At 48.9% G+C, this 24,019-nt stretch overlaps 1 protein-coding gene across 2 annotated transcripts in view; it reads left to right on the forward strand.

The window, feature by feature from the left end:
* The first annotated feature begins 2,051 nt into the window (after window positions 1-2,051).
* The window catches only part of EEF2K (eukaryotic elongation factor 2 kinase), a 62,190-nt gene continuing 40,222 nt past the window's right edge, over window positions 2,052-24,019 (forward strand). Inside the window, exons 1-2 of one of the 2 annotated variants that reach the window (XR_009535060.1) lie at window positions 2,052-2,407; window positions 16,400-16,712. Coding sequence is in view for 1 of the 2 variants with exons in the window: in XM_060122359.1 (XP_059978342.1) it covers window positions 16,476-16,712 (237 nt within the window). In the remaining variant the exon portion in view is untranslated. The remainder of the gene's footprint in view (window positions 2,408-16,399; window positions 16,713-24,019) is intronic. The other variant, XM_060122359.1, reaches the window with a different exon arrangement.

Here is a 24,019-nt window from a genome sequence, read left to right on the forward strand (position 1 = left end):
CTCTTTGTCCTTGCCCAACTTTCCCACGGTCAAAATTTCAGGTGCAATTTTGTTTTTTGCCAAAAGCCAGAGGAGTTTTCTCAAGGTGACTAAAGGAGCCAATACTTCAAACCAAAATGATTATATCTTCTAGATCTTGTATTGATATTTTCTGAAACTTGTAGTACAGAGGCCAAAAAGTTAAAACACTCAATGATGGGTTTCAGGACTATTTCTTTTTTTTCATTCCCCTCACCACCTTATGAGATGCTGCCTGAATGTCACCCACTCCCCAAGCCTCATAAACTTGAACCTTCTCCCTGCAGGGGCCGTTGCAGCTGGTAAGCTGAAGGACTTCACTCTCCCAACGGGATCTGAATTTTTAGGGGCCACAAAAACTGAAGAGGCAAGGCTTATAGACAGGACATTAAAGGGGTCAGTATATACCTAGACCTGGGTCAAATTCTGCAACTTACTACGTAAACTTGGGAGAGTCACTTAACCGGCCTCCTTCTTTCTGTGTATGAAGTGAGGAGAGTAAGAGGGTTGGGATGAGAATTAAAAGAGATAATGTCTGTAAAGCAGTTACCACAGTACCTGACACAAAATAAATGCCCCGTAAATATCAGCTTTTACCACAACCCCAAAAAGGCTCATCAAAGAAGGCATTACAAGTGACAGGTTGCCCTTGACCACAGGGGTGGTCAACATGTTTACAACCTAGTGTTGAGTAGAAAGGAGAAATAGATGAGTCCACTCTTGTTAGGAAAAATGTATGTATTCCCATATGCATACCCAGATAACCGTGTCTGTCTCTGGCCTGCCTGCACACACCTGTTTCTCTGTGTTTGCCTGGGGCTCACCTGGACACTCAGCCCTCCCTCCAGTTCCATGGGAGAACTTGGTCACATACACCATTCCAGTCCAAGGAGCCTTTGACTGAAGAACTCTTTGGGGCAGAGGTAAGTGGTTAGGTCACAAACCCCACCACGAACTATTTAAACAGCCCCCACTAGACACCGCCCTACTGGAAGCCTTTCCTTTCCTCATCCTTCCCACAGGCCCTGGCAGCCCCTGCCTGGCTCCTGCACTCCTCTCACCTGCGGGGGTCCTTCAAATTCCTCTCCCCTTTTTTACTACACAGAGTGACTCAGCAGACCCCAAACCAGCAGGAGCCCTGTAATATGGATAGATGCCCTTTGCCAAGAGGAAGAAGCCACCTTGTAAATCTTCTGGGCAAGCGTATCTCTATAAGCCTCAGTTTTATGATCTGCGAAGTAGCGGTACTAGCGTTGGTGTGAAGATGGAATGCGATAAATAGCTTGATAAATATTACTGTTATTACTTATATCTTTTATTTATTTATTTTTTGGCCACACCGCACTGACTGCCAGGTAAGTCCCTTACTTTTATTTCTAAAATAAGAGTTGTGAAATTTTTAAAATTTCACTAGAAAAAATATCTGGAAGAATATACTATGAACATGTTCACAGTAGTTATCATTAGTTTTATTTCCTTTTCTTCTTTATACCTTCCATATTTAGTCATTCATTTTACAGGTATTTATTAAAGCACTTACTATGTGCCAGGCTGTGCGCTGAGTTAGGAATACAGCAACGTATTACACAAATAAGAATTGCCACAGTCCTAAGTGCCTGTTTTCACAAAGCAGAAATCCGGAGGGAAAAAAAAAAGCAATTTCTGATAAAAATATTGCAAGGTTATGCATAGAGACGTACAATGAGATCCGATCACTACTGATTTTGGAAAGGACTCGAATACAGGAACTAGGCGGGCATCGGAGGGAGAATGGGAAGGTGCGGTGGGCGAGGGACGGGTTAGCTGCCCCCTTTTAAATTACCCGCTGGGAGGGCGCCCCCTTCGCTGGTAGGTGCCAGGCCGGCCCCACGCGTTAGATCCGGATGCTGTGTATTCAGCCGGCTGGGGAGTCGCAGACGCAGCGCCGGGAGATCCAAGCGGCGGCTGCAGGAGCGGTGATAGTCATTGCCCGCGGCCACGTGAGCGCCGCGCCGGGCTTACGCCCGCCCGCGGCTCCGCCCCTGCCCGCAGTCTCCTGCCCCAGCCACAGCCCCAGCTCGGCGAGTGTCCGGATACGCCGTCCGAACGCCGCGCGCTGCAGCTGCCCCAGGCCAGCCGACGGTCGCCGGCGCCCTTGCCCTTGGAACGCGCCCCCAGCGCCCCGGAATCGTTCTAGCGGCTCCGTGCGCTCCTCGCGCCCCGGGATCGTTCCGGCGGCCGCCCCTGCCTCCCCGGAGCGCCAGCCCGCGCTCCCCGCTCGCCGCTCCCCGGCACTCTCGGGGGGCCCGCCCGCCCTGCACCCTGGAGCACCGGGCCTCGAGCCTCTGCCAGCTCCTCTGGATCCTCGCGGCCGTGGGCAGCGGCTGCCGTGCCTCTCCGCCCGAGACAGGTAGGTAGGGCGGCGGTTGGCCTGGGGGGCCGGGATCCGGCGCTGCAAGCCTGTGCTCCCCGGTGCAGCCGGCGCCCGGAGCGCGGAGAGTCTGGGGCTTAAAAGTGGGGCCGCAGGCGGTAGGAGAGCGTGGGGGTTAAGCTCCTCGGGTTTCAGTGTTTGCTTCTGTAAAATGGGGGAGTCGTGGCGAATATCGGCAGTGTCTATTGGTAAAATACTTGGCACGTGACGGTCGGGGAGAGGCAGCTTGGGGCCTCCGCCCGCGGCTCCTGGAGGCCCGCAGAGGGTGGGGGCAGCGCTGCCTTTCTTCCCCTGCAGGGCCGGCATCCCCCACCCCGGCCCCTGAACGAGAGGCCCAAGTTCCGGGAACCTCGAGGACCGTGTAGACGCGCCCTTGCTGCACTGTTGACTGCAGGAGTTCGGGTGTTGGCAGGCTCCGTGGACCTGTGCGCCAAGGGGCCGGGCGTTAATATGCGTGTGGCGGGGCTGGGGCCTACCGGGTGAGTCCCGGCCTAGATTCGCCGCACCCGCCTGGGGGATTGCGGGAAAGCGGCCCAGCTGCGCCCCGCGTGAGACAGATGGGCTGCTGGCAGGGGGGCGCTGCTCCGTCTGCCTTGTGGGGACGCTCTATGGGAGCCTGACTTCTGGGTCCTCGGCCCTGGAAGCTGCCTGCCTTAGGGCAGCTCAGCCAGGAAATTGTCTACCCCTCTGATTTTACAGAGGAGGAGACAGATCCAGAGTGGTCTACCGGCAGATACTAATAAGCAAGATGGACTAAGTTTGGGACTACGGAGCAAGCAGGTGGAGCTGATAATGCCCACTCGGGGGTGGGGGGTGGGGGGGGGACGGAGGGTTATTGGAGAAGGCTTCCTGGAGGAGGTGATGGAAAGGATGCCAGTGGTAGGAGGTAGGGTTTAGGAGATAGAGTTTGGCAGGCGTCATCCTTCTCTGTGGCCTCCACAGCGCCTTACGGTCATTGTTTGGTCGATGCATTTATTCAGCAAATACAATAAAGCTGCTTGATGATGGGAAATTAGATGTAACATGGTGGAGATTGCCATCCTCCCTCTCCTGTTCTTAAAGAGGGTGTGTCGGCTGGGATCCCAAGTTCTTATCTTTTGCAGGGGGCGGGGAAGCAGGAAGTCAGGGCCTGACCATCCCTTGAAATAGTTTCAGTTTACATATGATCACTTGTGTATGTTCTGTGATTTGCGGTGGGTGGGTATTGTGTGTGTGTGTGTGTGTGTGTGTGTGTGTGTGCGCGCTTTTGGTGACAGAACAGTACTTTCTGGCCGACTACTAAGGATATATCACTGATATGATTTTAAAACATTTTTAATGAATTATGTGGCAGAGATGGCTGTTGGTCACCCATGTCCTCTTCTTCTTGGGGTATCACCTGGATATATTTCCTGGGCTCCCTTACAGTTTGGTGGGCCACATGACTGAGTTTTGGCTGATGGAATGTGAGCAGAGAGAGTGTGTGCCCCCGTCAAGCTTGGACCCTAAAAACCTCCCCACTTTCCTCATTTACCAGCAGAGTTGAGAGGACTCTGAGGGCCTGGAGAAGGGCAGAGCCACAAGCTGGAAGGAGCCTGGGCCTCTGAATGACTGTGGAGCAGAGCCTCTCCTTTCCCCCTCTCTGGTGGTCTGTGGCTGTCCACTGAAGAGTATGGGGCTCCAGGAAGCTCTTCGGAAGGTCTTTGGGTATGAAAGAGGCTGGCTGGCTGTGGCCTTCCCCTCAGGGTGACCTAACTGGGCTGTTCCACAGGCGAAGGGTATCTTTAGGCCTTTTTTCTCACACTGGTCAGATTCCCCAAAGAAGTCTTGTCCAGTCTTTGGCAGGATTGGCATCCGGTTGCCAGGACACTGAGAGCAGCGTGGAAGAAAGCTGAGGGTCACCAGCAGAAACTTGGATTTGTTCAAGCTCATTCTCTAGGATTTACTCTTTCTGGCCCTGTTCCTAAAGCTGATACAGGAAAAGTTAATGATCGGGACTGCATTCAAAGTAATAGTGGCTGGCTGGACTGATTAAAAAATAAACATTTCTGTGTTGGGGAGATCAGTTTTGCTGACCAAGAAACTGCAGACTTAATCCCCGTGAACTGAGAATGTTCTAGAAGAAAGTGGTTATAGTGACCACCACAGGATAAAAGTAGCTTGGATTAAACTCTTGCAGGCAAGGCTGATGGGCACAAGAAGAAGGCTTCAAATGAAGGAAGGAGTGAGTCACTAACAGGCTGATGACGAAGTAGAAGATGACATTCTCTGGGTCCCCAAAGTCACAGGACTGTGGAACACCCAGAGAAGCATTTCAGAGGGCTGGAAAGTCAGAGGGCGGCCATTGTTCCGTTCTCCAGCTGTGATGCTTTCTGGACCTGGCAAGGACCCCACAGGCTGTGGCTGAAAGGCAGGAGGCTCAGCTGGAGAACGTTCTCTCCGCCATTGGTTCTTGAACTTTAGTGAACATTGGTACCACCTGGAGGGCTTGTTTAACCATGGCTTGCTGGGCCCACCCCCAGAGTTTTCTTTAGCAGGACTGGAGTGAGGCCCCAGAATTTGCACCTGTGACAAGTTTTCAGGTGAGGCTGCTCCTGCTGCTAGTGGTCCAAGGATCACACTTTAAAAGTGGTTTAGCAGGGCTTCCCTGGTGGCGCAGTGGTTGAGAGTCCGCCTGCCGATGCAGGGGACACGGGTTCGTGCCCTGGTCTGGGAGGATCCCACATGTTGCGGAGCGCCTGGGCCCGTGAGCCATGGTTGCTGAGCCTGCACGTCCGGAGCCTGTGCTCCGCAATGGGAGAGGCCACGGCAGTGAGAGGCCTGCGTACTGCAAAAAAAAAAAAAAACCCCAAAAAAAGTGGTTTAGCAAGTGATGGCTGAGTGAAGCCCTGGATAGACCTGCACTGGCTTCAGACCCACCTCCCCCACCTTCTAGCCGCGTGATTTGGGGCAAGTCACTTAACTTCTCTGTTCCTCAGTTTCCTCATCTGTAGGATGGAGCCAGTGGTGTGTACCTCCTGGGGTTCAGGGGAGGCTTCCTGGAGGAGGTGACATCTATCTAACCTGAGACCTGAGGGATGAGCAGAGTTGGCCAGGGGACAGGTAGGGAGAGCAGGTTAGAGCATGTGCCAAGCACATGGCACAGTGTGGGCGAGCCAAGGGAGGAGGCAACGCTTGTCCTCCAAGGAGCTGAGAGGAGTGATGGAGCAAGAGCTTTATAAGTGGTGCTGAAATGCCATGAATCTGTTCTGGGCTACATGTCTCAGGGCCGGATTGCAGTGGAGGGGAGGCTGACCAGGTCATGGAAAATGGGCCTTGGGGATGGGAGGGCCTGAAAGCAGTGCAGGTTACTTCTGTCCACATCCCATTGGCTCAAATGTAGTCGCATGGCCCCACCTAGATGCAAAAGGATTTGGGCAGGGGAGAACAGATCCATAGTGGACAGTTGGCTTCTGTGCCACAGACCAGTTCTCTCACCTCTTCTTCGCCTTGCTCACTCTGCCCCACTTTGGTGGATGAGTGAATTTTATAGATGAGGAAACTGAGGTTCAGAGAGGTTAGGTAATTTGCCCAACATCACTCAGCTAGTGGCAGAGCCGGGACTTGAACACAGATCTGTTCATCCCAGAAGACTTGTTGGGCCCGATCCTGGTCTTGGCTGCTTTTTGAGGGCCTCCCCATGACCCAGGCTTTCCTACTCGGGATCTCAGCTGCGTCTCTGGGCTAAGTAACCCCCAGATGCCTTGTAATTCTAACCCGATAGTCCCTCCATTCCTCCATGCCTACAATGCTCATTATACCCGCAGAAATTGCCCACTTTTGTTCAGTTATTCATTCATGCAGCCTGCGTTTACAGGGAACCTAGTGTGTGCCAGGCATTGTGCTCTGGGCTGGTAGCTAGAAGGACTAAGACACGGCCCCTTTTGTTCCAGACGCTCACGTGGTCTGGCCACCGAGAGGCTGTGTAAACACAGAGTTGCCCTGAGAAGTGAACCACACCGTCTCTCTGATCTGACCCACAGGAGGACAGAGTATCCTGGGAACATGAGAAGGGTGCAAACGATTAAAAATGAAAATTCAAGCCCTCTTGTGCATTTTGTCAGTTGAAGCTGTAATTATATTATTGTGCTTTGTATTCTAAGATGTATTTTTCTGATTTTTAAAACAGTAAAGTAGCCTTTGCACCTTAACAGCTTTATATGAATGAAGGACAGTGAATGGCAACGATGAGCTTTAGCAGAGTCAATGTTGACTTGTCTCTCTGGGTCCAGCTGCGGGTTGCTGTTCTCATCAGCGAGTAAGCTAATTCCTCTGTCTCTGGTATGCGTGGGGATGTGTTTTTAAAGAGGAGATGAGGGAGGGTGGATTGGGGGAAGTCTCCTTGGAATCCACCAGCGTCATTCTAGAACAGGGTTTCTCAGCACTACTGACAGTTTGGCTGGACAGTTCTTTGTCGTGGGGTGCTGTGCTGTGCATTGTAGGATGCTGGCAGCATCCCTGGCCTCTACCCACTAGATGCCGGTTGCACTCCCAGAGGTGTGACAACGAAAGGTGTCTCCAGACATTGCCAAGTGTCCCCTGAGGGGGCAAAATTACCCCACTGTTCTGGACTATATTTGTTTCCTACTGCCACTGTAACAAATTACCACAGACTTAGTGGCTTAAAACAACACAACTTTCTTTTCTTATGGTACTGGAGATGAGAAGTTCAAAAGCCAAGGTGTCAGCAGGGCCATGTTCTTTCTGAAGGCTGTAGGGAAAATCTGTTGCCATGCTTTTCCAGTTTCTGTAGGCCACCTGCATTCCTTAGCTCGTGGCCCCTTCCTCCATCTTCCAGGCCAGCTGCATAGCATCTTCAAAATTTCTCTATGACCCCTGCTTCCATTGTCACATCTCTTCCTCTGACTCTGACCCTCCTGCCTCCTTTTTATAAGGACTCACTGGATAATCCAGGATGCTGTCCCATTTCAAGATCCTTAATCACACCTGCAAAGTCGCTTTTGCCACATAAGGGAACATGTTCACAGGCTTTGGGAATTACGATGTGGGCATCTATGGAGCGGCATTATTCTGCCCGTGACATAGACTGTTGGGTCTCTGGGTATGATGGAAATGCTTACGGAGGGCCTGGGAGGAGGGAAGTGACTTAGGAATTGGGGAGTGGGGTATGGTCAGAGCGTAATAGCAGCTGGTGCTTTTGAGGACAGTTCCCTGTCAGGCCTCATGGGCCTGATCTCACTACCAATTCCAGGGGTTAGCTGTCCCCTGTTTTACAGACTGGAAACCACCCAGAGAAGGCTTTCCGGAGGGGGTAAAAATTTGAGCTGGATTTTGAAGGGAACAGAGGGGTTTGGCAGCAGGTGGGAGAGGCATGCCAGAAAGAGTGTCCTTAGGGTGCAGGGGCAGGGAAGTGAGAACTTGGTTGTGAATGGGGACTGGTTCTTGGGTGGGGACATCTGTAAATCAGTCCTTTTTCTCTGACATGAACTGTATTATTTCTTGAAATAGTTTTAATAAATGTTTATTCATGAGCACCTCCACATCCTGGGGGTATATATGTTAATAAGTCACTGACCTGAACTCTTAGCTGGAGGCTTGACTTAGTAACTCCTGATGTCACACCTTGTTACCCTCCCCACCAGCAGCAAATTAATGAAACTCAGCCTGGAAAGGTATCTGATTAGCACTTTATGAGCCCTGCTCAGTGCCAGGCGCCGTGCAGGTAGAGACTCAAGGAAGTCCCAGCCTGCCACATGGAGTCTGTTGTTTCAGGCTCCTAGCTGGGTTGCCAGGATTCAAACTGTCTCGGGCACTACACTGAGCTTTGGTTTTTGTTTCTTTTATTTTCACCAACTTTTTTTTAATTGATGTATAACTGATTTACAATATTATAGTAGGTTCAGGTGTACAGCATAGTGATTCAGTGTTTTTACAGATTATACTCTATTAAAAGTTATTACAAATAATGGCTGTAATTCCCTGTTCTATAAATATATCCTTGTTGCTTATTTATTTTATACATAGTAGCTCATGTATCTTAACTTGCCCCTCCCTTTATCCCTGTCCACACTACTTTTGGTTTCTGTATCTATGAGTCCCAGGCATGTTTGGATTCAGAATCTCAAATGACGTCATCACTGTTCATTTTTTCTCTTCATCTCTTGTTCTGCTCTTCACCAAAAGTCAGCTTTGTTCTCTGGTGGCCTCAGCCCCTGTCTCAGATTAACATCCTGCAGGAAAGGACTGACCTTCTCTTCCAGTTGCTCACGCTAAAGCCCCAGGCTTACCTGAGATTAGGCCATAGTGGTTTGACTTGAGTCACATGCCCATCTCTGAGCCAATCACTATGGCCAGGTGCCCAGTGCTGTGATTGGCTTAGTGGGGTCATGTGACACACCCCATTACCTGGGGGTGGATCCCCACCCCATGACTGGAGAGTGGGGGAGAAGCAGATCCCCAAACAGAAACAGGTGCGTGACACGAGGTGGTCCATAAGTCACCCGGTCCATTGTGGTTGCAGTTGAAGACCATTGAGTTCTGCCGTGCTGGCCATATACTAGTGTGTGTACTGGTGGCCCAGCACAGCCCGTGTTGGCTCTGGGGTGCTGGCTCCCAGGAGTGGTGGGTGGGAGATTCCAGATCATTTCTGCATCAGGAAGGCAGCTCCTGGGGGTGAGGGGAGCCCCAAGGAGGGCCGGTGGTCACTGTGGCTTGGCCCACAGGCCTTGACCTAGGCACTGCAATCAGTGTTTCCTGCCCCAGTGGCTGCCAGAGAAGCCCTTTACAGCAAGACGCAGTGAGAGCAGGGGTTCAGTGGCCAGAGCCGAAGACAGCCTGTTCCCTGAGGACCCCTGAAGAAGCTGGGCTTGGCTACTAACCAGGCATCCAGGTCACCAGCCTGGCCGGGACCCAGGATTCAGCCCCCTTTATTGATGGTAATAAAAATGATGATGATAATTATAGTCCTAGTGCTTGCTCTGTACCAGCACTGTCAGGTTAGTGGGGTGGGTACAACTCTGCATCCCAGGTTATCATGCGGAACCCGAGGCCAAGAGGTAAAGTCACACACCCAGTAAGTGGCAGAGTTGGGGCTTGAACTTGGGTCTGACTCAGAACTCTGCTCAGCTGCCTCTCCATAGAAATATCTTCCCAGGATGTGTCAGGGCCTGGGAGGGGAAGATGCGGATGCCTGAGTGAGGGCAGAGGAAAGCTTCTCGAGAATCCTGATGTCTTGGGAACTGGGGTTCTGCTCCTGGTCTCAGTCTCTCTGCTCACAGAGAGGCCCTCTGTGGGCCGGGCAAAGCCCAGGTTAGATGGAGATTCCTAAGAGGCTGGTATTGGAACAGGCATCATGGGGCTGAGTTATGGGCCAGTGAGGGCTCCTTGCCTGTCTAGGGGAATCCACCATCCTCCAGGTGTCCGGTCTTTATGGGCAGATGTGGAAGCAGCTACAAGGTAGGTCTCTGGATTGAGACCACAGTTTTCCTAGGCTGATGTGCCCAGGCATCAACTTGTCATAAGAGATATGATGTGACTTTTTATGACATGGGAGAGAAGGGGCACTGGACCAGATAGAATTAGCAAGTAGTAGGAAAAAAAGAAAATTATAGTCTATCATGTAAGTTTAGATAGCAAACTCTGAAGATTGTGAGTCCAGGATAATTATGGTGCCCCATGATGTAAGATTATGCTGCCCCAGGCTCTCTCTGTTTCATGGCTCTGCCATCCTCGCCACATGGCTTCCTTCTCATGGATAAATTTAGCTGCTTGAGCTCCAGTCATCACACCAGCATTCCAGCCAGCAGGAAGGAGAGAGAGCAGAAGGGTACACTCCCTCTTTTTAAAAACCATTCCCTAGATAAACAACAAGGTCCTACCGTATAGCACAGGGAACTATATTCAATATCCTGTGATAAGCCATAATGGAAAAGAATATGAAAAAGAATGTATGTATATGTATAACTGAATCACTTTGCTGTACAGAAGAAACTAACACAACATTGTAAATCAACTACACTTGAATAAAATAAATTGAAAAAAAAAACCCTTCCTAAAGTTGCATAGAACCCTTCTGCTCATATCACTATGGCCAGAACTTGGTCACATGGTCACGCCTAATTGCAAAGTAATCTGGGAAACGTAGACCTTATTATGAGTGGCCGCATGCTTAGCTAAAAAGCAGTGGTTCTGTTATTAATAAGGAGAGAATAGCTGTCGGGGGACAGTTAGCAGGCGTTGCCACAGCTGCCTTTTCAAAGCAAATGTATGACAACTGAAAAGCCGTGAAACAGATCCCCCTCACTCAGTTCTGGAAAACATATCAAGTGCCTGCCGGGTACAAGGCACTGTGCCAACTAGGGTCACAGCTGCTTGTCTGCAGCTCATTTTGTTTCCCAGGGCCCAGGAAAATGTCAGGTCTGTGGTGGGATGTGGCCAAGGGCTGGGGTTCTGGTCCTAATTCCCCTGTGAACTCCTGTGGAGCCTCAGTCAGGCCACTTTCCCGCTCAGCTCCCCTCACAAATGGGGAAGTTGGCGAGATGAACTAATTTAGTCAAGGTCACCAGTAGCACAGCTAGGATTTGCACCCTTTGGCAGCCTGGCTCCTGAGCCCGGGCTCTTAACTGCTGGGCAACACTGCCTGGAGCTCCGTAGCTGAGGCTGTGGCTCCGGCCCCTCTCCTGGCACCAGCGCAGCCCCAGAGGCCAGTAACCTGGCTGGGCTGCTGGCAGCTCCAGGCAACCGTGTCTCTTGGTCAGCAGGGACTCTGGCCAGGGGCTGACCAGGGCAGAGTAGGCATTGGGGCTGGGAGCGGCCGAGAGTGGGGAGAAGTGGGCACAGGGCCCGGGGACGATTTTGGTAACAAGCAAGATCAGGTGGCTTTGGCATCGGATCCAGGCGATGACTGTATTGCCCAGAGGGTCAGAAGCAAACTCGGAGGTTGACACCCAGAGCAGCAATTTTCACACTGAGTTGAATAATCAGTGTGGGTGGTGCATTAAAGATAAAGAGTAAAAAAGAAAGAAAAACAAGTGGAATCAAAAATAGCAGAGGGCATTGTACAAAGTAAGGCTAAGTACAGTTTCCTGAAATTTTAACTTACATTTTGTAGGTGGGTACTGGGTTAGGATATAAATATATTTCTTGCTCTGATGACTGTCAAGAAAGTGCTGAAGCCTCAGGTCTAGAAAACTGCCTCCCGATGGAAACAGCTGTTAAGAATAATTGGAATTAGTTGATTTAAAAACTTTTAAAGTTTTTTCACTTTTAAATTTTTTTTTATATTGAAAGCAACCAGCTTTGTAAAAACTTAAAACAGGGCTTCCCTGGTGGCACAGTGGTTGAGAGTCCGCCTGCCAATGCGGGGGATACGGGTTCGAGCTCCGGTCTGGGAAGATACCGCATGCCGCGGAGCAACTAAGCCCGTGCGCCACAACTACTGAAGCCCGCGTGCCTAGAGCCTGTGCTCCGCAACAAGAGAGGCCACCGCCATGGGAGGCCCGCGCACCGCAGCGAAGAGTAGCCCCCCGCTCGCTGCAACCAGAGAGGGCAGTTGCGCAGCAATGGAGACCCAATGCAGCCAAAAATAAATGAATAAATTTAAAAAAAAACTTAAAACAGTACAGAAGTGTACAAAATGTTAAAAACTTCCCTCCACCCGCCAGCTCCCAGTCCCACTGCCCATCGCAGTGCTGGCAGCGCTCTTGTGGGCCCCTCAGGGACGTACCTTTTCTTTTAGCACAGATAGGATCACCATAATGTAACTGCTCTTGTGCAACTTGATTTTTATTTATTTATTTTTTAATTATTATTTTTAATTATTATTATTATTTTTTTGCTGTACAGGGGCCTCTCACTATTGTGGCCTCTCCCACTGAGGAGCACAGGCTCCGGATGCGCAGGCCCAGCGGCCATGGCTCATGGCCCCAGCCTCTCCGCAGCATGTGGGATCTTCCCGGACCGGGGCACGAACCCGTGTCCCCTGCATTGGCAGGCGGACTCTCAACCACTGCGCCACCAGGGAAGCCCGAACTTGCTTTTTAAATGTAACGGTTTTTCTTGTCTTTTCTTTTTTTATTATTATTTTTAATCTTTTTAAAAAACATTTATTTATTTTATGGGTCTCTGTTGCTGCCTTCAGGCTTTCTCTAGTTGCAGCAAGCCGGGGCTACTCTTCATTATGGTGCACGGGCTTCTCATTGTGGTGGCTTCTCTTGTTGCAGAGCACGGGCTCTAGGTGTGCGGGCTTCAGTAGCTGTGGCAGGTGGGCTCAGTAGTTGTGGCTTGTGGGCTCTAGAGCGCAGGCTCAGTAGTTGTGGCACATGGGCTTAGTTGCTCCACCACAGGTAGGATCTTCCCAGACCAGTGATCGAACCCATGTCCCTTGCATTGTCAGGTGGATTCTTAACCACTGTGCCACCAGGGAAGTCCCACGTCTTTTATTTTTTTAAACATTAGATTATTGAAGTATATTCACAAACCTACCAATCCACTTATTTAAAGTGGATTTAATGTAGTCAGTGGTTTTTTAATGTATTAACAGAGTCATGCAACCAACACAGTCGGTTTTAGAACATTTTCATCTATACAGAAGAAACCCTTTAGTGATTGTTCCCCATTTCCCCCCGACTCTCCCCTCCCCCATCCCTAGGCAACCACTCACGTACTTTCTTATAGAGTTGCCTTCTCTGGACTTTTCATATAAATGGAATCGTTCAATATATGGTCTTTTTTGAACTGTCTTCTTTCACTTAGCATCAGTACTTCATTCCTTTTTGTGGCTGAAGAGCATTCCGTTGTATATATAGACCACATTTTGCTTATCCATTCATCAGTTAACGGGTGTTTGGATGTTTCCCCTTTTGGCTATTGCGTGTAATACTACTATGAACCATATGTCACAAGTTTTTGTTGTGGACATGTTTGGGTATATACCTAAGAGTATAGTTGCTGGATCATATAGTAATTCTGTGTTTAACTTTTTGAGAAACTGCCAGGCTGTTTTCCAAAGTGACTGCACCATTTTACATTTCCATTAATAGTGTATGAGGGGGCTTCCCTGGTGACACAGTGGTTGAGAGTCCGCCTGCCGATGCAGGGGACGTGGGTTCGTGCCCCAGTCCAGGAAGATCCCACATGCCGCGGAGCGGCTGGGCCCGTGAGCCATGGCCGCTGAGCCTGCGAGTCTGGAGCCTGTGCTCCTCAACCTGAGAGGCCACAACAGTGAGAGGCCTGCGTATCGCAAAAAAAAAAAAAAAAATAGTGTATGAGGGTTTCCAATGTCTCCCCATCCTCACCAACACTTGTCATTTTCCACTTTTAAAATTCTATCCTAGTGGGTGTGGCTTTGATTTGTATTTCCCTAATGTCTAATGATGTTGAGTATCTTTTCATGTGTTTACTGGCCATGTGTATCTTCTTTAGAGAAACGTCTGTCCAAATCCTTTGCCTTTTTTTTTTTTGGCTGTGCTGTGTGGCATGTGGGGTGTTAGATCCCTGACCAGGGATCAAACCCGTGCCCCTGCAGTGGAAGCGTGGGGTCTTAACCACTGGACTGCCAGGGAAGTCCCCCTTTGCCCATTTTTTATTTGGGTTATTTGTCTTTTTATTGTTAAGTAGTATGAGTCCATTACATAGTCCCTTATCAGACATGATTTGCAAAAATTTTCTCCCATTCTGTGAGCTATCTCTCCACTCTCATGGTGGTGTCCTTTGAAGCACAAAAGTTTTTAATTTTGATGATGTCCAGTGTATCTATTCTTTTGTTGCTTGTGTTTTTGGTGTCCTATCTAAGGCTTTGCCTAATTCAGTGTCACAAAGATTTTCTCTTATATTTTCTTCTGAGAGTGTTAGAGTTTTACTCTTATATTTAAACCTTTGATCCATTTCGAGTTAGTTTTTTTGGTCACACTGCGCAGCTTGGGGATCTTAGTTCCCCAACCAGGGATCAAACCCGTGACCCCTGCAGTGGAAGCTCGGATTCTTAACCACCAGACCTCCAGGGAAGTCCCCATTTTGAGTTAATCTTTGTATATAATGTAGGAAGGTGTTCAACTTCATCCTTTTGCGTGTGTATATTCACTTGTCCTGGCACCATTTATTGAAAAGAGTATTCTTTCCGCATTGAATTGTCTTGGTACCCCTTTCAGAAGTCGATTGGCTGTAAATGTGAGGGTTCATTTTTGGACTCTCAGTTCTGTGTCTATCCTCATGCCACTATCACCTGTCTTAATTACTTTAGCTTTGTAGTAAGTTTTGAATTCAGGAAGTGTGATTCTTGTAACTTTTACGAGATTCTTTCGGCTATGCTGGGTCCCTTGAATTTCCGTGTGAACTTTAGGACCAGTTTGTTAATTTATTCAGTGAAGCCACTGGGATTCTGATAGTGATTGGGTTGAATCTGTAGATCAGTTTTGGGAGTATTGCCACCTTAGCTATGTTAAATTTTCTGATCTATGAACACGGGATATCTTTACACTTATTTCGGTCTTCTTTCACTTCTTCTGACACGTTTTGTTTCTCACTGTACAAGTCAAGCACTTCTTTTGTTAGCCAAGATGTTTTATTTTATTTTTTTTGGCCGCATGATTTGTGGGATCTTAGTTCTCCAATCAGGGATTGAACCCGTGTCCCCTGCCATGGAACCGTGGAGTCCTAACCACTGGACCTCCATGGAATTCCCTAGCCAAGTTTTTTTTTTTTTTTTTGGTACATGGGCCTCTCACCGCTGTGGCCTCTCCCACTGCAGAGCACAGGCTCTGGACGCGCAGGCCCAGCGGCCATGGCTCACGAACCCAGCCGCTCCGCGACATGTGGGATCCTCCCCGACCGGGGCACGAACCCGTGTCCCCTGCATCGGCAGGTGGACTCTCCACCACTGCGCCACCAGGGAAGCCCCCTAGCCAAGTTTTTTATTCTTTTTGATGCTATTATAGATAAAATTGTTTTCTTAATTTCATTTTTGGATTTTTTCATTGATAGTATATGGAAATACTATTGATTTTTGTATCCTACAATGTTGCTGAACTCTTTCTTGACTATCTTTGCATGTCTTTGTGTATCTAGAGCTTCCTTTTTCTTTGTAAGAGTCACACAGTATTTCATGGTGTAGAAAAACTGTAGTTTATATAACAGGCCTCCATTGATGGTCATTGTGGGCTCTTCCCTCTTTTTACTGTTACTGATTGCGCTACAGAGAACGCTCTTCAGGCCACTCATCCATTCCGGGGACGTGCGTTGAGTGCCTGCTCTATGCCAGGCATTCTTAAGGCAACAGGGCTACAGATGATAAAGAAGTTAAACGAGATGATTTTGGCTTGCTTGGGAAAATCTCTTTGAAGAAAATAAAACAGGGTGATGTGCTAGGGAGTGACTGGGTGTGTGTTTGAGAGGGGTTCTTTGAATTGAATCAGAGAAGATTTCTCTGGAGAGGTGACTTTTGAGCTGGGATCCAAATGATGAGAAAGACCCACTGTTGGGAGATTGGGAAGGTTGTTCCAGGCACAGGGAACACAACAAGTACAAAGGCCCCGAGGTGGAAAATGGGCCCCCGGTGTTCATGGAACACAAAGAAAGCCCATGGGCCTGGAGAGCTGCCAAAGCCAGAGGAGAGGTGGACAGGGGCCAGACTAACACAGGCCTGGTAGCCTTAAAAGGCGTTTGGATTTTGTTAAGAATGTGAAGAGAAGCTGCTGGAGAGTGTCAAGCAGAGAATTGATTTGATCTAATTTATGTTCTAAAAAGATCAGCCTTGTGGCTTAAGAAGCATTTATTTTCTGTTTCAAGTGCTGAGTTCTTCAAAGTGGAATTACCGGGTGGAGGGGTTTGTACATTTAAAATGTTCCTAGACACTGCCTGCCAGTGTCTCCCCTAAAGGTGGAAGTAGTTTTCACTCTGAGGGTACCCGCTCCTTCCGTGCCAGGGGCATTCGGGGTGACGTGCCCTGCAAGCTCTCAGCCCCTGGACCCCAGCACCCATTCTCTTTCTTCCTTGCAGGACCCTCACTGCTGTATTTGCCCAGTAACTCTGGCTGTGCCGCCCAGCCCTTGGGTAAGACGGGCGTCCCGGGAACATGGCAGAGGAAGACCTCATCTTCCGCCTGGAAGGCGTGGATGGCGGCCCGACCTCCCGGGCTGGTGATTCAGATGCAGACAGCGATGGTGAGGAGGGTTACTTCATCTGCCCCATCACTGATGATCCGGGGGCACACCAGAATGTTAATTCCAAGGTTAATAACTACTACAGCAACCTAGCCAAAAGCGAGCGCTACAGCTCCAGCGGGTCCCCGGCCATCTCCTTCCATTTCAAGGTGAGTGGTCCCCCCCTCCCCCCACTCCCCCTGCCCAGCTCACCTGCCGTAGGGATGGGAGGTTGGGGTCGCTGGTTGAGGTTGTTTCCAAACTCTTGCCAGTGCGTAAATTCTGGATCTGAGGCTATGCCTATTAACCTGGGAAGATTTGGTTGTTTTAATATAAGTTTCATTACTTTAGAGCAGTGTTTTACGAATAGCTGCTCTGTACCCACTAGTGGGTTGTGGAAACCTTGGCCAGTTTTTTAAGACCCAGAACAGAACAGAATAGACTAGAAAATATTGGAGAGGGAGGTGGGAGGGGGGAAAAATATCAGAGAGCACTGACAGTCGTAAAGATATTTTAGGGACACGTACACACACGTTTACACATTCACATGCAGTGACCAAATTGGTTGTTGGTGACCAGGTTCTCCGACAGAGCGGTTGTGAAGTATTTTTATTTCATCCCTGCATTTGTGTGTATGAGGGTCTAGAGAAAGGATGTAAAATGTAGTTTTTCATGTTGGTTGTGGTCAAAAGAGCCACTGCTTAGAGTTGGGCATCCTTCTTCTGGATTGAGGAAGAGGGGACTTATTTTGTTAGGAATTTGTGTTCATACCATGGCAAAGCTGGTATAGAGAAGAGGCAGAAAGGCGAACGTTATTGGACTTTTGTATAATAACTGGTGGTGAAAAAAAATTTTTAATGCAGTAATGTTATCCTTATTTAAGTTAATCCTCACAAACAGTAAGTATCCGTTTGTACTGTAACGAAAATGCCTACTACCACTTTGGGATTTGAAATTGAAGTCATTCTTCTCTAACTGCAGAATTAATCTGTTTTTAGAAAATTAATAATTCTAGTTCTCAGACAGTTGTATATTTTTCCTTTCAAGTCAGAGTTCTAGCTTAGCTCTCTCGGGCAGGCAGCTCCAAAAATAGGCCTGTGGGTCACCTCTGAGGTTGGGGGGCCCCTGAAGGGTCAGGTTGCGGCTTGCCCTGCTTTCCTGTCCTAAGGTGGCTTCTGAAACACACACTCTGCCCCTCAGAGGGCAGCGTGGGAAGACAGGGGAGCAGCCTGGCGCTCCTGTCTGTTCCAGTAAGTCAGGAAGGCTCGCGGAAACGTGGATTCCTGCAGCCTCGTGTACCACGTGTGAGGAGATCCAGGTGCCAGAGGGGGCCGGAGGGGTCAGAGCTTGTGAAACACAAACCAACTCATGCTAACTCAAGTGAAAAAAAAAAGGGAAATTTATTCTAGCAGGCAAGAAGTGTTTCTTGAGACCCACAGGCAGAAACAATGTCTGGCCTCTCAGGGGACAGATGCAGGAAGCTGGAAGGCCACAGGACTGTCTCTCTCTGTCTCATTCCTCAACTCTCTTTGCCTATTCTTTATTCTTCTCTGCACCTCAGTCTACACAGTGGGAAAATGGATCCCCCCAGCCCCAGGGTCCCCTCATTACAGACGGAGCCACATGCAAAGACAGATCTGACCTTCTTCCATCCCAGCTGTAAGAGGAGAAAAATCTAATCTGCTTGGCCCAGCCTGAGTCAGGCATCCTCTGTCTCTGGTCCAGTCAGTCACCTCTGGCCAGGGCACAGCATGGTGGGGCGCCGGGGATCACAGAACGGGGGCTGCTTCCAGAGAAGGAGGATCCTGGAGGCCTCCTAGTGGGGCAGACCCCTTAGAAGGGCTCCACCCACAGCTGCCTGTTCAGAGGAGCCATGAGCCTGGTTTGGCCTTTTGGCAAACACTGAGTGGGTCCAGGAGCTGGAGGGTCTCAGACAGGGAGGGATGGACACAGTCTCTGACCACAAAACTCAGTATGGTAAATCCTTTAAAGGAAACACAGACGGAGTGATCCAGCAAAGGGAAGTTTGTCTGTAAGTCTGGCTTAGGACGTGAGCTTCATGAGGGCAGGACCCTGTGGCCTCATCATTCATCTCCAGTGCCGTGCACGCAGCAGGTGCTTTATTCGGAATGAGGAGAGGGATGAGTGCTGAGCTCACTTCACTGGGTGCTATCTTGCTAAAGGACAGATAGGGACAGATAGTCGGTATTTACATAAAACAGAAACCACTGTGGACCATTTGACAATAGTTATTAAAGTAAAAAATACTTATACCTCAGAGTTATAATTAACATAGACTATTACATTAGTTTCAGGTGGGGACAATTCTTTATTTGGTGGGACTGTCCCTTATATTGTAGGACATTCAGCATGTCTGACCCCTGCTCATTAAACGCCATATTCTCCCCTATTCATCATGACAACCCAAAATGTTCCCCACCATATATTTGCAAAGCTCGCATGAGGAGGTACTGCCTTCAGTTGAGAACAAGTAACAAAACATTTGTACAGGGCTTCCCTGGTGGCGCAGTGGTTGAGAGTCCGCCTGCCGATGCAGGGGACACGGGTTCGTGCCCCGGTCCGGGAAGATCCCACATGCCGCGGAGCGGCTGGGCCCGTGAGCCATGGCCGCTGAGCCTGTGCGTCCGGAGCCTGTGCTCCGCAACGGGAGAGGCCACAGCAGTGAGAGGCCCGCATGCCGCAAAACAAAAAAAAACAGTGCCAAGATATACACAAGATATATTTTTTGTGGGGAGAAAACAAAATCCATGAAAACCTCTTGGGAAAGTGCTGGTCCATAATAAGGACAAACAAAAATTAGCTATTTTTATTTTTATGTGCTGTGAAGTAAAAAGCAAGTTGAAATATGATCCCACTTGTATCAAAAAACATAGATATACATATATTAGTATTTGCATAGCAAAAACTCATATAATGTTATAAAACAATTTAAAAATTACTAACGAGAAAAAGAAGGAATTTGCATCCAACAGTTAATGGTGATTCTCTCTGGGGGAGAGGGTGGCATTAAGGGGGACTTTGATTATCTACATGGTATATATTTTTAAACATTGGAACTTTTAAAACTACACGTATGTATTACTTCTGTGTGCAAAAGGATGTTTTTAGCAGAAGAAAAATAAAGCAGCACAGCCAGGTAACCGCCCCTCCCCTAAACAAACATTAGTAATTGGCTGTCCTTGGGCTTGCCTGGTGGCACAGTGGTTGGGAATCCACCTGCCAGTGCAGGGGACACGGGTTCAGTCCTTGGTCTGGGACGATCCCACATGCTGTGGAGCAGCTGAGCCCGTGAGCCACAACTACTGAGCCTGTGCTCTAGAGCCCACAAGCCACAACTACTGAGCCCACATGCCTAGAGCCAGTGCTCTGCAACAAGAGAAGGTGCCGCAGTGAGAAGCCCGCGCACTGCAACGAAGACCCAACGCAGCCAAAAGTAAACAAATAAATAAATTTATAAAATAATTGGCTGTCTTTAAAACTCATCGATTCTGCAAGAGAAAGTTCAAAATCCTCACTGACGATGGTAGCTCATGGTCCGCAGGGCCCCGCACCTCTCCCTGCTCCTGCAGCAGGCTTCTCTGTTTTTTTCTGCGGTACGTGGACCTCTCACTGCTGTGGCCTCTCCCGTTGCGGAGCACAGGCTCTGGACGCGCAGGCCCAGTGGCCAGGGCTCACCGGCCTAGCCGCTCCGCGGCATGTGGGATCTTACCGGACCGGGGCAAAAACCCGTGTCCCCTGCATTGGCAGGCGGACTCTCAACCACTGCGCCACCAGGGAAGCCCCAGGCTTCTCTTTTCACGCCTCTTCCTGAAACCTCTTTCAGTTGGGTCTGTTAAAATGATTGTTCAGCCTCCCTAGACGCCCTGCCCTGGCTATCGCCTTGGCATTCCTTGGGGCTCGTAGCAGACCTTTCTGTGCATCTGTCATTCTTGAATGCCATTCTGTTTATGAGTCAGCCCCTGACCTCAAGGCTAGGGGCTGTGTCCCATTGCACTTCATCCCCAGTACTCAGAGGAAGGGTTGTTTAAGGATGAGATGTAGCTCTTGGCTGCCCACCGTCCTAGGTGATCGAAGGGAGGCTCTATGGGGTTCTTGTTGCCAGTGGTGACTTCAGAGGGAGATGGCAGCTCAGTTTTCCAGACCTCACTCTCCCTGGCACCCAACAAACTGAATGTGTTTTTTCATTTACTGTTGACATGGCAACTGAGTTGTTTAACCAAAATGGCTACCTGGCATTCCTCCAAGGTGGCGTCACCTGGCAGGTACCAGGCGTGTATTGTGAACTGTTGAGTTTGTCACTGTCAAGGCCAGGGCGTTTTGCCTGAGTTCCCAGGGGGATGGTGGCAGAATCGTTTAGGGGGCCACGCCCTGGGTAGCATGTCAGGCAGCCAACCAGAGGATGTTTATACAGTTTCTCATAACGTGGGAAAGTGCTTCTGTTCTGGAGTTAATTTTAAAGAGCAAAATATAGAGTATGATTTAGCTCTGTAAACACACACACGTGCACACACACACACACACAAAACAAAACCCTAAAAGGAAGTACATCAACACGCCAACAGAGATTGTCTTAGGATAGGATCATTTTTTTTCTACTTCTGTGCCATGTCTACATTTTCTAGAATAAGCATATGTTTTCAAGTTTTTAATAAAGTGGAAAATGTTATTTAAAAGAATTGTTTTCCTGGGCTGAGAATATCTTGGGGATCATTCCAATTAGCACATATAGATCACCTGTTTTTTAAGTGAATTAAGTTGTATTCCATCACAAGATGTACATGGGTTTATCTAGCCAGTCCCCCTCTTTTTAAAAAAAAAAAAATTATTTGGCTGTACCGAGTCTTAGTTGCAGCACCTGGGATCTTTGTTGCGGCGTGTGGGATCTAGTTCCCTGGCCAGGGATCGAACCTGGGCCGCCTGCGTCGGGAGCGTGGAGTCTTAACCACTGGACCACCAGGGAAATCCCTAGCCAGTTCCTCCTCTTGAGGGACACTTGGGTTGTTTCCTTTTTTTCCTATTACAGACAGTGCTGTAGTAAATCTATACACATATCTAAACAAACTTTAAAATACATGTATTTTATAATATGTAAATAATATACCTACACGGTAGAAAGAATTCAACCTGTACAAATGGTAAACAGTGAAAAGTAATCCTCCCACCTCTGATCCCTGTTTCCCTGGGGGATGTCCTTCCAGAAATGTTCCTTGTGAGTATAAGCATATGTACGTACGTGACTCTCTTTCCTTTTTCGCAGAAATGTTAGTTGACCGCAAACCTGTTTTGCACTCCTGTGCTGTCTTCCCATATTGGCACATATGAACTGACATCAGCTAGAACTTACATAACCGGCCCTGTGGATCAGGCAGGCCCGCCTTACGTGTTTTACTCATATCAACTCATTGAATCTGCACAGCAGTCCTCTGAGGATCGGTGTTTTGACAGATAGTAAAACTGAGGCTCTGAGAGCTTAATTGCTTGATGCTTCCTGAGTGCAGAATGTTGTCTTGCTTATTTTGTTTTGTTTTTCTAATGGCCGAATCTCACGGCATTATCTGGAAGCACTGTAATATATTTAGCCAGTCCCTCCTGGGTGGGCGTGAACGTCGTTTCCAGTCTTTTGCTACCACAAACCGCTTCCGTAAGCATCTCTTACGTGTGTCTCTTACGTGTGCGTGTGTCCTGGTGCCCACTCGGGGGTGCGCCTGCCAGGTAAATCCCCACAGGTGGAATGGCTGGAGCAAAATGTTTGTGGGTTTAAAACTTGGCTAAGCATTGCCCATTGCCCTTCAAAGAGGTGGCACCGGCATTGGTGCTCCCGTGACGCATGGGCATGCCTGCTTCCCACGCCCTTCTTGGTAGACTTTGGTGATTAGACTGATACTTTCAGCCCGCCCAGGGTGGCTCTAGCAGCTTGGTCAAAGTACAGCAATCGCCCCAGAATGAAGTGGATGAGCGTCTGATGACTCACTGGGAAAAGAGGCGTCCCTGCCCACCCGAGCCCGGGGAGACCCCAGCCTCGCATCTTTGGGCTTCTGCCCCTGCCCACTGACCACAGGAAACTCTGTGCATACGCAGAGGTGGTGACCATTTTGGTACTTTGCCCAGTGCTCTGGGAATGCAGAGTGGGAAAGAGAAGCTTAGGTGTCCTGGGTCCAAAAAGCTTTGGACCTCCGGCAAAATAAGGGCCTGCTGGGTGGATGAAGGAAAAAGATGTTGCATCTGGCATTGGGCAGGAAGCCGTCAGTGACCTGATGTCTGGAAAACAGGAGGAGACTGAAGAGAGTCAAGCCTGGCTGGAGGGCCTCATCTTTCCTTTATGGAATATGCTGGATATTCATTAACAGGGGTTCCCCTTCTTTAATTTTATTTTGTAAATTTTTTAGCAGCTTTGTTGAAATATAATTTACATACCATACAATTTAGCCATTTAAAATGTACAATTCAGTAGCTTTTAGTGTATTCATAAAATTATGCATCTGCATCACCACAACCAATTTTAGCTCATTTTCATTACCCTCAAAGAAGCCCATACCTCTTAGCCATCACCCCCCAGTATCCCCATCCCACCCAGACCCTAATACCCACTAACGTTATTTTCAGTCTCTGCAGATTTGCCTCCTCCAGACAGTTCATGTAAGTAGAATTATACAATACGTGGCCTTTTGTGTCTGGCTTCTCTCACTTAGCACAGTGTTTTCAAGGCTCATCCATGTTGAAGTGCGTGCCAGTACTTCGTTCCTTTTTATTTTTTATTTATTTATTGTTTTTCAGTACGCGGGCCTCTCACTGCTGTGGCCTCTCCCATTGCGGAGCACAGGCTCCAGACGCGCAGGCTCAGCGGCCATGGCTCACGGGCCCAGCCGCTCCGCGGCAGGTGGGATCTTCCCGGACCGGGGCACGAACCCGTGTCCCCTGCATCGGCAGGCGGACTCTCAACCACTGCGCCACCAGGGAAGCCCCATTCCTTTTTACTGATGATGGATGTACCAATTTCGTTTATCCATCAGTTGATGCACATGTGGGTTGTTTCTCCATTTTGGCTGTTTTGAATAATGCTGCACAAGTCTTTGTGTGACCATGTTTTCCTTTCTCTTAGGTAGGTACTTGCGAGTGGAATTGCTGGGTCATATGGTAACTCTGTGTTTGATCCACATTCTTGAGTCCTGGGTCTTCCATTTCATGGTTGCTGTAGATCTGAAGGCAAATCACCTCCTCACTCTCTGAGCCTTGGGTACCTCGTCAGTGGACTGGGAACTATCCTACCTGCTTGTCCGTCCTTGGCAAGGTTACCGTGAGGTGCCGGCCAGGATGCTGTCTGAGGAAAGACTTCCAGGAGACAGGGCGCTTTGTCATCCTAGGGAATGTTATTGCTTTGCTGGTTATTGTTCCCATCCTTCTCTTCCTGTCCTCTCTAGCCGTGACTCTGAATCCCACTGGTCAGGGAAGATGACCT

This window comes from Lagenorhynchus albirostris, chromosome 15 (genome assembly GCF_949774975.1).
Source record: "Lagenorhynchus albirostris chromosome 15, mLagAlb1.1, whole genome shotgun sequence".
Lineage (NCBI taxonomy): Eukaryota > Metazoa > Chordata > Mammalia > Artiodactyla > Delphinidae > Lagenorhynchus > Lagenorhynchus albirostris.